Source organism: Perissodus microlepis, chromosome 15, assembly GCF_051167445.1.
Source record: "Perissodus microlepis isolate ML-2025 ecotype Zambia chromosome 15, ASM5116744v1, whole genome shotgun sequence".
NCBI lineage: Eukaryota > Metazoa > Chordata > Actinopteri > Cichliformes > Cichlidae > Perissodus > Perissodus microlepis.
Window position 1 is genome coordinate 32,449,094 of NC_140475.1, and position 15,869 is coordinate 32,464,962.

A 15,869-nucleotide genomic window follows, 5' to 3' on the forward strand; every position below is an offset into this window, starting at 1 on the left:
TTACTGTAGGCCAAAATGCTCCTTCATTAGCTGAAGCTTCTGCACAACACGAAAACACATGCAGTCAGGCCCTTAAATACTCAAGGTATGAAAATATCTTGAGGAGACTGGCATGTCATTGTGATAGACTACAATCAAGGGACAGAGAGGCTTCACGACAATTCAGTCTGTCAGTTAGGGTGGGGACAGCTTATGACTTGGGGAACAGCTGGATGAATTTTGAGTTGCACAGGGCTGTAGTCTTCGCTCAGATTCAGCAAAATGCTGCAAAAATGACCAGATAGAGCTTCACAGTGCAAAGCAACCAGAACTGAAGGCAGATACAGTAAAGGCCTCGCAAGGGAGGAAACAACATTTGATATCTATGAGTTCTACACTCCAAACGGTCAATTATTAACAAAAAAACTTGCTTGTTCAATTCAATTTGAGCCTTTGAAAATGGGGGGATTGTATGAAAAAGGCCTAAATCCTGAACGAGCATTTTCAAGGATTTCAAGCACCTGTACAAACCCTGTTCAATGTTCACTTGAAAGACCACCTTATAAAGTACTTCTAGCTGAAATGATGAGGACAAAATCTGTGCTGCTTGTTATGTGAAAAATCTGAAAGTTGTGGCTGAATAGACAAACACAGTGAAAATCTTCTGAAGTCTCAGTGTCTCCCTGTGTGTTGATGCAGACTGTGTGCACACAGAAGACTCAGTGCCAGTTATCAATTTAGTTATTTATTTTTTGCACTGCATTAGATAACATCAAAATAGTGTTTTCAAAAATGACAATAATATTCCCAATTGTGTTATTTTTATGTTGTAATCTTTATGAAAAAACTTAAAAAAAAACAAAAACAAAACACCTACCTCATAATCTTTTGAGTCTGGTATATGGCGGGGCGCTGTGGACACCCAAGTTTGTGAATGCAATAACTCAAGAACGAGACAATGTAGAATTTTAAAATTAATACCATGGTTGCATTTACTGAAAATCTCTGTAAGGTTTAAATCTCAGGGACCTTGACTTCAAGGTCAGAGCTTAACTTTTCTAAAGAAAAGAGGATTTTCCCATTTATAAAACATGTATGTCTACTAGGAGGCTAAAGGTTAGCACTATATTTAAAAAGAGTTACAAACAACAATTAGATGATGCTTAAAGCTGGTTTATTTAATAAACATCCAGTTTATTTCTAATTTGGATCAAATTAGGTCTGATTGAAGGACTGATGTAATGGTAAGTTGTCCGCTGCTCCGCTTTGAATATTGGTAAGAACTTGACACAGAGATTACTTAATGGATTTTAAGAAAAATTGTGCCTTAGTTCAAGAACATATTCATCAGTTGTTTTTATGTTTTTAGGCTTTTTTTCCCTTTTAAATTTTCACAAGAATTGCTAGTTCCCCTAGAGTTTTGGCCACCCCAACAATCAAGTGATTCCCTATGAGCAAGCAATGAGCGACAGTGGGAAGGAAAAACTCCCTTCTAAACGGAAGAAACCTTCGACAGAACCAGGCTCTTAAAGGGACAGCCATCTGTCGCGACTGGTTGGGGTGGGGGGAGTGAAAATTAAAAAAGAAAAAAAAGCCAAAGTGATCATTATTGGAGCAGCTTAATTAATTCTTGCATTGTAATCTGTTGTTAATGGCTTTTTCCAATCCCTGTTTGTGTTTTTGTCATTTTTGTCCGTGGTTGAAGCAATGCTGGAGATTGATTCTCTATGATCTTTCTGTTTTGAAGGCTGCTGAGAGACCACAAGGTTTTGTCCCCCTGTGCTACTCATGTCAGTGCAGGGAGAACTCTTGAAGAGAGGCCAGGAATGAAAAAGGGATGGAGGACAACCTCCAAGGGTGTTATGCGCTGGATTGGATCCAAAGCCAACATCTCTTTGATTAGGCTGAAAAATAAATGTTGCCTATTTTCAGTTCTTCGGCAACCCCTCAGTATTCGTTCAAGGTCATCGAGGCACTTAAGTCTTATGCATCGAGTGTCCTTGGACTGATAACATGTCTCATCTTGAAATTGTCTTTCGGTCTTAAATGTCCAGCGTTGTCCGTTGTAGTTGTCTTTTATGAAATAGTTATCAGTGTATAAGCCAGAGTCTAAAACATGATCTGGTGGCTGTCCCTGGGTCTGTATGATGAATTTCAAAACATCATAATCATTTCTCCCAGGGTAGAAAGGAAACCCTGTAGCAAGCTCCACAGCTACCAGCCCCAGGGACCACATGTCTATTGCTTCATTAAATAGACTACCAATCATAACCTCAGGTGCTCTATAACCAACCGTCCCCACACAGTCACCAGGAATCACTGTAGATGCGGGACATGCAAAGCCAAAGTCTATAAGTTTGACTTTGATGGGACACTCATAGCGGTCCACAACCATTATGTTTCCAGGTTTGAGGTCAGCATGCACTATTCCCACAGAACCCAGGTGGAACAGGGCATTTACAAGCTGAAAAAACACTGGCCTGATTGCGCCTATTGGGAGACCCTGGTTATTCCGGTCCCGCATGTACTGCCACAGGCTTTGATCGAGGAGTTCAAAATTTAAGCAAATGCTGTGACCTTCAACGAAAAAGTCGTTCCATTTAATAATGTTGCATCTATCAGCATCCAAGCCTCGTAGCTGCTCCAGGATGAGAATTTCCATTTTTGCCTGTTGCAGAATTTCAGGGTTTCTCTTGTTGACTTTGATAGCAACAACTTTGTTGGTTTTTGTATTGCGACATTTGGTTACAATACCAAAGCGCCCTTCTCCAAGGAAACCCTCAACCTCGTAGTGATCTCCCAAAAGGGTCCCTTTAGATATTTTAAGATCATCTATAGAGGAGGATGTGTTGGCTGATGCGTTGACGTATTCTTGTTGAGAAAATTCTTCTGAGTTTTGGGAACTGCAGCTGATTTTCTGCGTTCTTTCTCTTTTGCAACTTGAAGGCTGCTGAGAGACCACAAGGTTTTGTCCCCCTGTGCTACTCATGTCAGTGCAGGGAGAACTCTTAGAGAGGCCAGGATTGAAAAAGGGGTGGTGGAGAACCTCCGAGAGTGTTATGAGCTGGTTTGGATCCAATGCTAACATCTGTTTGATTAGGCTGACAAATACATGTTGGATTTTTTCCCAGCACCCCCTTATCTTCAGTAGTTGTTCAAAGTCATCGAGGCACTTAAGTCTTATGCATCGAGTGTCCTTGGACTGACAACCTGTCTCATCTTGAAATTGTCTTTCGGTCTTAAATGTCCAGCGTTGTCCGTTGTAGTTGTCTTTTATGAAATAGTTATCAGTGTATAAGCCAGAGTCTAAAACATGATCTGGTGGCTGTCCCTGGGTCTGTATGATGAATTTCAAAACATCATAATCATTTCTCCCAGGGTAGAAAGGAAACCCTGTAGCAAGCTCCACAGCTACCAGCCCCAGGGACCACATGTCTATTGCTTCATTAAATAGACTACCAATCATAACCTCAGGTGCTCTATAACCAACCGTCCCCACACAGTCACCAGGAATCACTGTAGATGCGGGACATGCAAGGCCAAAGTCTATAAGTTTGACTTTGATGGGACACTCATAGCGGTCCACAACCATTATGTTTCCAGGTTTGAGGTCAGCATGCACTATTCCCAAAGAACCCAGGTGGAACAGAGCATTTGCGAGCTGAAATAACACTGGCCTGATTTCTCTTACTGGGAGAACCCGGTTCCTCCGGTACCGCATGTACCGCCACAGGCTTTCATCGAGGAGTTCAAAATTTAAGCAGATGCTGTCACCGTTGATGAAAAAGTCGTTCCATTTAACAATGTTGCATCTATCTGCATCCAAGCCTTGCAGCTTCTCCAGTATGTAAATTTCCATTTTTGCCTGTTGCAGAATTTCAGGGTCGCTCTTGTTGACTTTAATAGCAACGACTTTGTTGGTTTTTGTATTGCGACATTTGGTTACAATACCAAAGCCCCCTTTTCCAAGGAAACCCTTGACCTCGTAGTGATCTCCCAAAAGGGTCCCTTTACATATTTCAAGATGATTTGAGGTGAAAGTCATCTTGACTGACTGAAATGTGTTTGTTTGCTCAGTGAATTGGTGAGAACGTTTAAAAAAAATTTGGTTTCTGTCGTAAAACTCTCGCAAAATTTTTCAAAAGGGTTTTGGTTGCCGTCAGGTCAACGTCAGTTAAGCAGTGAAGTTTAACAGTTTAAAGCTCCTATTTAATATGAGTGAATAAAAAAAAATTTTAGTTTTGGAGAATTTTGAAATTAAGAAACTGAGTCATAAAAATTTCTGTGTATTTGTTTATCTTTTCCTTACATACCACGTCAAGCTTTTCTTTGTATATGTTATGTTGTAGGTTTGGGTGCAAACAAGAAATCGATTAAAATGTTTTATTTCAACCACCATCAATCTTATATATTCATATTTATTCAAGCAGTGTTTTTAGAGCTTTTCAACCCTGGCCTCTCTTCTCGCTGGGCTATGGAACATGCAGATATGTTTATGTTTAAATTATAACACCACACTCTAATTTGACATGTTATTCTATACTCAGCTGACCTGTTAAATGTACAAATATATATTTGTATAAAATCTTTTTATATGTGATTTACGTATTTAATTTTCTTTATACAAAGTTTCATCAAGATTACGCTTCTCATCCAGGAGGAATTAAGGAACACATACATAAAAGTTTTATACTACGATGATTACCCTTAGAAAAGTGGTCCAAAGGCATAATGTTGCATGATGATATTTCAGTTTAAACATGGATAAAAAAAGGATATTGATCTCACACAGATTTGGTTGTTGAACTGGAGCAATGATGCTGGAGAAGAGCTGTTAGCCTTTGCGTATACCTGTGCTGTTAGGCCAGCAGAAGGAGAACAATCTCAAGAATAAAACTAGGTCTGATTTTAAGTCAATATTACAAATGTGAATGAACACTTTAACTTCCATTTATTTAAAGCACTCACACAGATTTTGTTTTCAGCATGCTGACGATAATAAAATGAGAAAATGGAAAAAAAACTTAAATCATTTAATAGTTGCAGTGATACTTATAAGTATGCACACATACACAAAGATTTTTCAGTTTATTGTATAAAGCTCTCAAACTTTTTGGGCATTTTCAATTGAAATGTTGGCACAAGTCAATTAAATGTAACATGATTGGCACAATTATGTGTACATGTAATGGAAAATTTGACAGGGCCCCGAGGTGAACAGAATTCAAAAACAGGCTGGGCTCTACACAGTACACAGAAATGAGCACTACATGACATTCAGAGTGACAAGTCAAAAGCCTGAGAAGTTGGATTTTCACACGCACACTTTGGTTGTTGACAAAATGCACCAACAGGTCAAGTTTCGTTACTCTGCTGCCGTCATTATAAAAAGAAAACAGAAATAAAGTCTCTTTTTCCTTAAATAACCTGGATACATGTTTCCAAAACCCAAGTACAGTACAAAGTAGAAAATTGTACAGAGAAAACATAGAAACTGTGTTCATAAGGCAGAAGTATTTTCCAGGGATGCAAATACTGAGATTTAACATACCTGAGAGTCAAAGCTCAGCAGGTTTTATCCCCCATTTACTGTAGGTACAGTATACATTGAATCCGTGTTAGCAGTTAAAAGCTGTGTGTTCATGTAAACCGAGAGAGCACTCTGTACGTTGATGCACCAAAACATAGAATAATATAGTTTCTTATCCTAAATATTGGCTATTACTGACATAACACTGACAGTGTGCAGTGACAGCAGCAGTCTGTCAGCATCTATGCTCGATCTGCTGCACATTCAGAAAACTGAACCTAATGCCCACATGGCACACACATGCACTGGAAGCAGAACTCATAAAGCCGCTACTCAGCTGTCACAAAAGATGCCTCTGACTGAACTGTAAGGGTTTCTCAGACCCACCTCAAAGCCTCAATCTGCCTCTAAATAATACACACAATAGAAAGAGAGTAACTATAATTTGCAAGTAGCAATGAAAGAGATGTACTTTCTTGTGAGTAATAAAGAGATTAAAATTTATGCTTCATGCAGGCTACTGTTTCAGGCGGTGATGCATTTCATTTAAGAACGGTCCTAAAACCTTCACACACACAGCGCTGCAGACTCCTCACAGACCTTACACAGTATGCTTTCTATTACTTTCAGGACTTGCTGCTGTAATTTACTGTGCCTGTTTTGTCAAGTGTTAAGTCCACTGTTAGTAAAATTCAGCAGCTGGATTTCCTGTGCTGCTTGTACACACACCGTGGGGTAGAAAATGTAACGGTGTGACAGGAGAGGTCAAGTTACCAACCTCAAACAGGTATCAGTTTGTAAGCCTCAGATGGGACTTTGTGTCCAGACCCTGCTTTGCTGAGCTGTATACTCACTACATATTACCCAACCTACAGTTTAAAATTCAACTTTAAGCACGAACTAACCTAGCTAACGCTCCAGTGATCGATTCTGTTGCGTTTTTGGATCTAGTTAATGGAAAATTGACAGAGAGAAAGAGAAGCAGACATTTTAGCTGGGTGGTTATTACAAACAATGTGTGAAGACTGCACATCATATCTACATTTCAGAGCTCCTGTCTGCAGCAGGAAGAACCAGAAACGGGCGTGGTCCAGTCCTCAACTCATCTGCTCCAGGTAGGCAGACAGCAGGAGTCCAGGAGGCAGGAACTCTTCTTGTTTGTTCACCACTTCAGTCTGACGTAAGCCATTGTAGTCGCTGCCTGGAGGCCCAACAAGCGAGAAATAGACTTTGATCACTGTGATGTGACTGAAACAAACTAAACTGGCTTAGCAGGCGCAGCCAGGATTGGATAAGTAGGATTATGTAAAGACAGAAGCATTTATAATGATAAAAACTCAAAATCTTCCAATTTTAATGAGATGAAAAGATGATACAAGCCAGTAAGTTTTGGGGTTTTTTTTGTAAAAAATACATTGCGTTTTCTTTTGTTGGTATTTTTTATTTCGTGAAGACGCTGTTCCAAAATTCTGTACATTTAAGAACACACGAAGTGGCTTTAAACTTGAAGTACGAGTGTAAATACTTGCAACTGTAACACTCCCAACAACAAGGAAATTTGCTGTTAAATTCCATGTCTGTTCAGACTCAGATCACACATATGTAGTGAAGACTCAAGGATTTTAACAGGCAGACACCAGACTAGTGTCACCAACTCTGTAATATAGTCTCCTTTTTGGCATTAACGTCAGAAACGTGTTAGCGCTGAGTGTTTAGTTTCACCGTATTGTCTAAATCAGCATATGAATTCTTGAGTTATAATTATAGCTTAAATCTGCATAAACAGGAATTCATATTCACCACTTATATTCAGTACATCTGACTATGAGCAGCAGATTAAGTAAAAAAAAACAAAAAAAACGATTGGCTCCAGGTGTCCATGAGTTATTCCAGCTGAGTACAACTAATTATGAATTAAGAATATTTCTTTTTCAAAACCCCGACTTACTTGTTTGCTTAAAAACAAATTACCCCCCCCAAAAAGAAAATTCAAATATTAACATGTTTTGTTTGTTTAAAACTAATATCATTATGAAACACTGTTTTCTGCTGTACTGTCACTTTGTGGTTGGTTAAATATTGTATTCAACATGAGGAATAGGGGCCCGGTATGCCTACACCATCTCTCTTAGAAATATATATATATATATATATATATATATATATATATATATATTTTTTTTTTTTTAAATATTGTTTGCTTTGTTGCAATCAGACAGAAATAAAAATGAGTGAATGAGAAGCTCATAGGTTGACACAGGCGCTCAGCGACCTTCCCTTTACACAGTAATATAACGAGCTGAAATAACCAATCGGCTGAGTCGAACCTTTACTGCAAAGAGACACGCCACAGAAGAGTTGTGCTCATCGACACAGACAGACTCAGACTGCAACATGTTGGCAATCTACCATCCTAACTTTACCCTAGTGTGACTGAGCCATTATGTATTATTGCCACTCACTTGCAGAGACGAGGTCCATATACTGGCAGATGGCGTGAAGCAGCAGCCTCTCAAAGCTGATTGACGAACACAAACAACAGAAATGTGACAGTTATTAACCCACTTGATTCAAACTGACTACGTTTGTGTAGTGTACAAATTTCCCCGCACATCTCGACAAAGGGAGACTGTGTATTCACCACCGGCTGTAAGCTATTTTCTCCTGTTCCTGTTGTGTTCCTGTCGCTATGGTGACAGACGATAAAGACTTGATGTAATCTAATACAGCAGGTTTACCTGCATGTTTTCAACCTGCATGTTTGTCAGAACAATCCAAACAGCAGCATTGTGGAGATGAGATTAATTAAGACATTAATGAGGTGCCAAAGCAATGCACTGAGGATCACTAGGTTGTAATTTGCTCAGATTTTACTTGACAAATGACATTCCACTGAGCTCTCCAGACCACTTCCCACAGGTGTAATTCCACTGTCCATTATCAAAGTCTAACCAATTAAAGACTAAAGTGAATGAAAAGCTTTTGAAGAAGCACAGACACACCAACTGAAAGAAGAGGATTTCTACCTGCTGCTGAGGTTGGTTGTGTAAACTGAGTGAGGTTGAGCGTTGAAGAAGCTCAGAAGGTTTTCCTCCAGAACTTCCAGCGTTCCCTGAGAGAAGCAGAAACCACAGATCTCACAAAATTCATAGTTTGTGTATGGGAAAAATACTAAACTTCAGCAGGCGATCTCAGGGAGTCCTGCTCTCATGTCCCTGCGCATCATCTTCGTCCCTGATAATGATTAGGAGTATCTTATAATTTCTGATTTTCTTCAGTGTTTCATTGGGCACATTCATACAACAGAAGGCTAATGAACATCCTCTTTTTCACAAATTTCAAACATGATATAAAACATAAAAAATAGGAAGATTAATCAATGAGGAAATAACTCTTGCAGCACGAAGCCACAAGCAGATGGGTCTATTAAGAGGACCCGCCAGTGGTGGTTAAGAGATAACTGGCTCTGCATAAAACTAACATGAGTTGAACTTACTATTGGGGCTGGGCGATATGGCCTAAAATCCATATCACGGTATAATTTGAAGCATGTGCGGTAATGATATATATCACGATATATTATTTTCTTCTGTATAACGTATTTTACACACTATAGGGCACACTTAAAATCCTTTAATTTTCTCAAAAATCGACAGTGTGCCTTATGTATGAATTCTGGTTGTGCTTACTGACCTCAAACAGATTTTATGTGGTACAGGACGCGCAGAAATCTGTCAAAAATGTTTTAGTACGACTTTGGTAAGCTATAAAGCCGCACCGCCTGATGGATTGTCAGAGCGTTACGGCTACCGTAATCAGGAGCCTCGCGGAGTAATCTGGGTCCAAAACTCCGTCTGGTTCAGGTCCCAAAGTCAAACGATCACTGCGGCATCACTGAGACTTAAAAACTGTCTAAATTCTTTCATCTTTAATAAAATGATCAGCGTTGCTGCTTTACCAGGTGTAACAATTAAGTTTAATATCCAGGCATCCATGAAAACAGAATTTATTAAATTCAACGGAGTTGGAAGTTAGCTCGCTAGTTTTCACCTAAACATGATATAGCATGTTCTGACTGAGAGATTTCTGAAAGAATTAAAACGTACAGCTCTGCTATCACTTCCAACATAAATCAAGACAGAAAACTAAACAGCAGTGACGTTTGTAGGGTTACTGAAGTTGGGCTAGCTGGTATATAATGATGTGCTACGTGATCGCTAGCAAAACAGCTACGTTAGCATATCATTAGCACAGTGAAGCTAAAGGATAATCCATCCACAATATGAGGTTAGTCATTAATATACTGCAACAACATGGGAATAGAGCAGCTGCGAGAGAATTCAGCATTAATGAATCAATGGTACGGAAGTGGAGGAAGCGCAGTTTTTGGCTTTCCTCATATTCCAAAAGTGTTTCGTCTCTTTGCTATTACTGTCGCCCGGCATAATTTGCAGATGATGTTGTTTGCAGCCGCTGCAATGCTTTTGACCAAAACAGGCACAGCTTGTTGACATCATCAACATGTGCTATCGCGGTAGAGCGATATAGTCAAAATCTCTACCGTTGGCCAAATTAATATCGTTTCTACCGTATACCGTTTATACCGCCCACCCCTACTTACTATAAAGACAACGACTTCAAATACATGAGTGATGCAATCACTGACCAAACAGTGAGAGATTTGAAGCAGAGAAGACACTCACCATGGGGATTTGTTTCCGCCTCAGAGTTGCTCGCAACCTGCGATCGATTCTCTGGAAGCAGTCCTGAGCAGTGAAGGCAGGATTTACTGCAGAGAGAGACGACAAAGTCAGACAAACAGCTTCACTTTAAAGGCTCAAAGGGTGAGACTCACTATTCCTCTGGTCTTTGAGGAGCTGGTTGGTGTTTTTCTTCTTGGCCTCCTCCAGCTCCAACAGAGAGAGCAGCCTCTCCTGCTCCTCACCAGAGCAATTCATGAAGTCGTTCCACGGCTAAAACAACAACAAGACAAGAAATGACATTAGTCAGCGTCCCTGATCTTTCTAGGTGGTCTTCAAAACCCCGTGCCCTGTGAGACCCCGCACAAGCCAAACCACACAGTTTACATTTCTTTGGACACGCAAACACGGTTTTTGAGCGGCAGTTTCTGTGGGACCTCTCAGGTAAATATTTGCGCACACAGTACATAAAATTTGAGAACATGACACGGTGAAATTATAAATCTTTTCTTAAGCCGTTCACACTTCTGCAACAAATGCCACTAATTTGTGTACCTGTACATAGTTTCCATTGGTGCAGACTTCATAGAAGATGGATGGGATGGCTGGGTTGCTGCAAACCTCCAGATCGTCTTTGGAGCACTCATCTTCCTCAAGGAGATTAGCAAGGTAGCGTGCTAATTTTCAAAGGAGAAGATTAGAGAGAGATAAATGAGCAAAGCAATGACAGGTTTATGACTTTATACTAATGTAAAAGTTTTTCTCATCCTCTAAGGTACTGAAGCCACTAACGTCAGAATTCTTTGTAAAAATGTTGCCCAGCAGCCTCGGGAGCCTCAAATACATCTTATAAAACATTTTGAACTTGCACACAGAGACTCTTCCCCAAAGTAATCCTTTCAATGCTTTCCCAGCATTGCTCCGCCTGCAGTCTCTGACGTCGTCTTTTAATTTACGTAAAATGAGAGCTTACTGTTCTCCTGTCGGCGGAGGCTCTTCTTGCCTTTGGCCCTGGGTGTGAGGTCAGAGTTGCGGATGGCTTGGTTGATATAGAACTGTTTCTTTTTGGTGGGTGACACTCGCTTGGCAGGAGAGCTAGGCAATGAGGTGCATTTACGCTCCTCTACCAGGCTGGAAAAACAGAGCACAGTGGATCAGTTTAGTGATATATCTTTCAGAAGAATTTCCAGCTTCCAATCTCAAAATCTGATTGAGTTGTTGGAATTTCGAGGGAATCAAGTCAGCTTACTTGTTCCTCAAGCTGCTTTATTTAAACCTATCCAACTGCTCAGATGTGAAGGTAAAAGCAAGGTGTACCCTGTAACAGGCCCGGTTCACAGAAGCCCTTAGCAGGATAAACGCATATAACTGACTATTTACTTATTTATTGTGTTACAGCCTTTCCTGCACAACACCTGCTACAGGTGCACAATAATAATTTCACCCTGAAACGACATGTAATAACAGCTGTAGTAAAAATCTATTGAAATACGCATATTTACATGGATGGCCATGTAATCACCTTATCTGAGGAATAAATAAGACGAAAGCATATAGATGACATTTATCCTACTAAAACTGAAAATACACCCATGAAAGCTGCAGATTTTTTCCTCCTCTGGTTTCTCTGTGTAACTGGGTCAGACCAGAGCAGAGCATCCCACAGCAGCTTCAGATGTAGGTCAGTGGGTGTCTGTGTGGACCGCCTCTGCTGGAGCTTCTTCCTGTGAGCTCAGTTGTCAACATGCTGATGCCGTTTTTAGCCTGAGCCCACAGGTTATTAGCAGCATAATATGATGTAATCTGTGCCTGGACTATTTAGGTTCGCCCATACTCTCCCTCTGGCATCCAAACCTTAGTTTAATAAGTAAGACCTAACGAAACATGTTTCAATGCAACCTTAAAAACGCGTATTAGTTATTATGGTCGGTGTTGCGATTTCTGGCTTAAAACAGGATTTTGAACATTAGAACCGCCTCTCACCTTTAGACTCCGCTACAGGAAGGCTAGTTAGGCGCTAACAAGGACAAGTGTTTAAATTGCCCTTTAACTCTTAAATAACCAAAACAAACTACAGAGTGTATTGAAATTTTTATGTGCAGGAAACGTTGCAGGATTTCAGCTGTACTAAAACAAGCAACGACTCCTGAAAATAAACCTAGCTATTTATGTTAATATGACTTATTTTACCGGCTAATAGCTAGCCAGCCAGCTAACGAAACAGACTCGTATTTTTGTTGTTTTACTCACATATAATCCTGTTCTTCATTGCTATTTGTCAAAACGACCATCTTATTCCAGCAAAAATAGGCGGAAAGATCCCACTGTCGTTATCTTTACAGATCGAGAACAAAATAAATCAATACAGTTGACACAAGAAATATAAAAACCGGACAGATTATCAGGTGAGCAGCTAGCTGCTAACTGCTAGCTTGACAGTAGGCTGTTGTCTTTTCCACAAACAAAGAGAGGAAAACACCGCGAGCACTCACTCCGTTCATAGTTTGTAGTCTCACATGACTATAAATGAATACAATACATTTGGAGGACAAATCCTTCATAACACAAGACTTCAGGATGAATGATAAAACATGGACCATGAATTTGTTTGGAAACATTTGATTTTTGACTATTACTAAAATATTTGTTGATGCAATAGGGTGTAGAAATAAGCAAAATTTATCATTGTCCAGTGAGTGTCTGTTTAAAACTGAAGCATTCACTTTAACCTAAAGGTTATAATTTTAAGTGCATATGATTCTTAACAAAGACATTTGAAAGCAGCTGAAAAAAAGCTTTCAGATTTATTTCTAAGAAAATGGTTTGATGTTGTTGTTGTTTTTAAACGTCTCCTTTGTGGGTCATCTTGCATCTTTCTCATAGACGATCTTTGCTCCACCTCAGCAAACAAGAATTCCTGTCATAATTTCTGTAAGCGCCTCCATCATCTGTAAAACCCTCCATGTTGGAGAGCTTTGAGCTCAGGCATTATTCCTGCTTTGACTTTGGTTTCTTTCTTCTTAAAGTTCAGGTGACAGCAGTTTGTGTGCTCGTTACCATAACAGCAGATTTAATGGGCCAGCCACAGAGACCTCCAATTGTTCTCAGTATTTCCCACTGCTGCTGGAGAGAGAGGAGTTCAGCCTGACAGATCCGAGAGGGGAGCTTTTTATGCAATAAAGTTTTGCGGGATATGTCTGAATAATTTCATAGGAGGTGGTCAAAGGTGTTTTTATGTATATTTATTAAGTGAGATGGGGAAAGAGAACAACACAGTGATAGTAAAACTAGAACCAGGTTCCCCACTAAATATAGAAGCAAAGAAGCAATTTCCCAGGATGAGCACAGTGAAGTCAAAGAAGAGGATAAAGAATATCACATCAGACAGCAGGTCCACCACAGATAAGGACGGGACTACATGGGAGATATCAGGGAACATAATGAGGCTTTGTGTCAACTTAATGCCGGTTTTAACCTTGGCTAAGGAGACTGAGCAGGAGGAGGAAGACGAGAAAGAAGAAAGCAACACCTCCATGAGTCGACAGGAAACAGAAACCAGCAGCAGAGACCCATCTGTCAGCAAACTAGTGGAACAGAAACAAAACGCAATTGACCTCCAGTCAGGATTAACCTCAGAGAGAACAACCAAACCAAGACTCTCACTGACTTCTCCATTTCTGCCGCCGCCTATAAGCGAACCAAAACCATTTGATAAGAGCTCAGGCTGTCTCACTCCTCTGCCTGCCATCACTGTGCATCAACAAGCAACAACCAGCTCTGCAAAGCTTGGAGCAGAAGGCTTTGGAGTCAGTGGAGCAGTTACAGCGCAGGCTTCAGACATCAGGCCCTGGATAGACAATCCCCTGTTCTCCAAGAGTGTGAGTTAGTTTCAGATCCATTCACTGGGACATTTTCTGAACATAGTGGTTCCTGTCCTTGCTGGAAGTGTATTAAACATTAAAGAGGCAGTCTACTGATTTAGCACAGGTGAAGGGTTGAGGGGGAGCACCTCTCAGCCTGTAGAAATAGTAGATGTTGAGCATCAGAAAAGAAACGCAGCATGTAGCAAGCTGGGACAATGTCTAAAAGAAGTTGGCAGTTTAAAGATTGGATTGTGGGAAATGTAGGCTTCCAGTCAGGGCTTATTTAGCATGAGCATATGCCCATCTTTATATGGGACTGCACAGCATTTTTATTCTTTGTCCCCCCCGCCCCACAGCTTCAGATATTGTCCCATATTTTGAGTTTGTTCTTTTCTGTGCAGAGATCGGCTGAGGTTCAGCTTCCTGACATCACCTTGTCCAGCCTGAATGCACTGCTGCAAACTGTCACATACAGACTGAGGAAGAAGAGGAGAGGGGCCAAGGAAGGACTATGGAGACAAGACCGGACTGATCAGCTCCTCGTGGCCTTTACAGATCAGAGCAGTGTTGGGCAGCAGGATGGGAAGCGGGGCAGTGTGTACGTTTGATGGATGTTACAGTTTCCGTTAATCTTCAGGGACAGCAGTCTGCCCAGTTAGATAGCAGCAACAATAAGACAATAAGGGGATGTGTTTGTAGGGGATTTTCTCTAGTTTTTCCTCTACTTTATAATTTCATGTCCTTGTCACTAGTGGTAGCATGAGACAGTACCTACACATGTAGTCAAACTCCTTCAAGATGTGGTCAGAGGAGGTTTTGCTGTCTCTCTCAATACAGTTTCAAGACTGAAGGAAATACCAGGAGATGGGCCTTCGCACAAGGAGAGCTGGACAGGGCAGTAGAAGGGCAGACTGTTGTCTGAAGTGGGACAGCACTGCCACAGCCCCACAGAATGACCTCCAGTGGGGCTGTTCACGGGCAGATTTTTCATCAAACTGCCAGAAATGCAGTCCACGGGGCCCTGATGTCCTGTTCTCACGGTCTAGCACCCTGCAGCTTGACTGGCCTTCATCAACGATATGCCTGCTCAGGCCATTACTGACCCACTGTAAACCCGGGACTGCTGGATGATGTTCCTTCAGGTCCCGCTGAAGGACATCAGGAGGTCACAGCATCCTCGTGGAGTCGCTTTCATTTGTACCAAACCAGGAGGATTCACAGTGGTTTCTGCTTCCTAACTGGACACACTGGTATCCCTGAAGTTTAACTGATTCTGTGTCACACTGTGATGATCGAGCATTCCCTTAATTTTTTTAAATATACTTTATTTACCCCAAGAAGTATAGGAATGTCTTCTAAATGCTGATATTTATTTGTGTCGATTATTTCTTTAAGAAAATTATTATTTTTTTATTGACTTCAGTAGTACGTAATCCACAGGAGCTGTTGACAGTCAGTGACACATAAAATCATGTCAGTTAGTTAAATTTAGTGTTAATACTCCAAGCTGAACTGAACAAATATTAACACAAGAGCAAGTTTTATGCAGGTTTCGTGTGTGTACACGTAAATATCTACACCAAATAAACGGTAAAATTTGATTCTACATTTTTTTCTCCTTTAAAACAGACGAGCTGGAAAAGACAGATCACCTGGTGCCTGCAGGGTAAACAGACAGATGAGCCTCCCTCCACTTCATCCTGCACCCAAAGCGCCTCTCATCTTCCTCAGGATGGTGCAGCCAAACCACCTGACTGCTCAGACGCCGCAGTGACTCAACAACCACACATAACTTGC

General features: G+C 40.7%; 3 protein-coding genes across 4 annotated transcripts; 1 reads left to right on the forward strand and 2 right to left on the reverse strand.

The window, feature by feature from the left end:
• On the reverse strand, positions 1 to 4,892 carry LOC146372482 (homeodomain-interacting protein kinase 2-like). The gene is made up of 2 exons (XM_084954390.1): positions 2,273 to 4,892; positions 1 to 39 (listed from the first exon to the last, which is right to left on the reverse strand). The coding sequence occupies exons 1-2, from the start codon at positions 4,022 to 4,024 to the stop codon at positions 1 to 3; spliced, it is 1,791 nt and encodes a 596-aa protein (XP_084810516.1). The 5' UTR covers positions 4,025 to 4,892.
• A 101-nt stretch (positions 4,893 to 4,993) lies between these two features.
• r3hdm4 (R3H domain containing 4) lies at positions 4,994 to 12,651 on the reverse strand. The gene is made up of 8 exons (XM_084952092.1): positions 12,460 to 12,651; positions 11,183 to 11,340; positions 10,765 to 10,886; positions 10,365 to 10,482; positions 10,213 to 10,298; positions 8,536 to 8,621; positions 7,972 to 8,027; positions 4,994 to 6,710 (listed from the first exon to the last, which is right to left on the reverse strand). The coding sequence occupies exons 1-8, from the start codon at positions 12,498 to 12,500 to the stop codon at positions 6,607 to 6,609; spliced, it is 771 nt and encodes a 256-aa protein (XP_084808218.1). The 5' UTR covers positions 12,501 to 12,651; the 3' UTR covers positions 4,994 to 6,606.
• A 134-nt stretch (positions 12,652 to 12,785) lies between these two features.
• Positions 12,786 to 15,846, forward strand: LOC146372484 (uncharacterized). Of its 2 annotated transcripts, none has more exons than XR_014802635.1 (3): positions 12,786 to 14,087; positions 14,474 to 15,322; positions 15,702 to 15,790. XR_014802635.1 is itself a non-coding variant. In XM_084952091.1 (3 exons), the coding sequence occupies exons 1-3, from the start codon at positions 13,464 to 13,466 to the stop codon at positions 15,844 to 15,846; spliced, it is 966 nt and encodes a 321-aa protein (XP_084808217.1). In that variant the 5' UTR covers positions 12,786 to 13,463. The 2 variants fall into 2 exon arrangements, 1 of the variants encoding a protein (XP_084808217.1); XM_084952091.1 differs by having other exon boundaries at positions 14,474 to 14,670; positions 15,702 to 15,846.
• Positions 15,847 to 15,869: the final 23 nt, after the last annotated feature.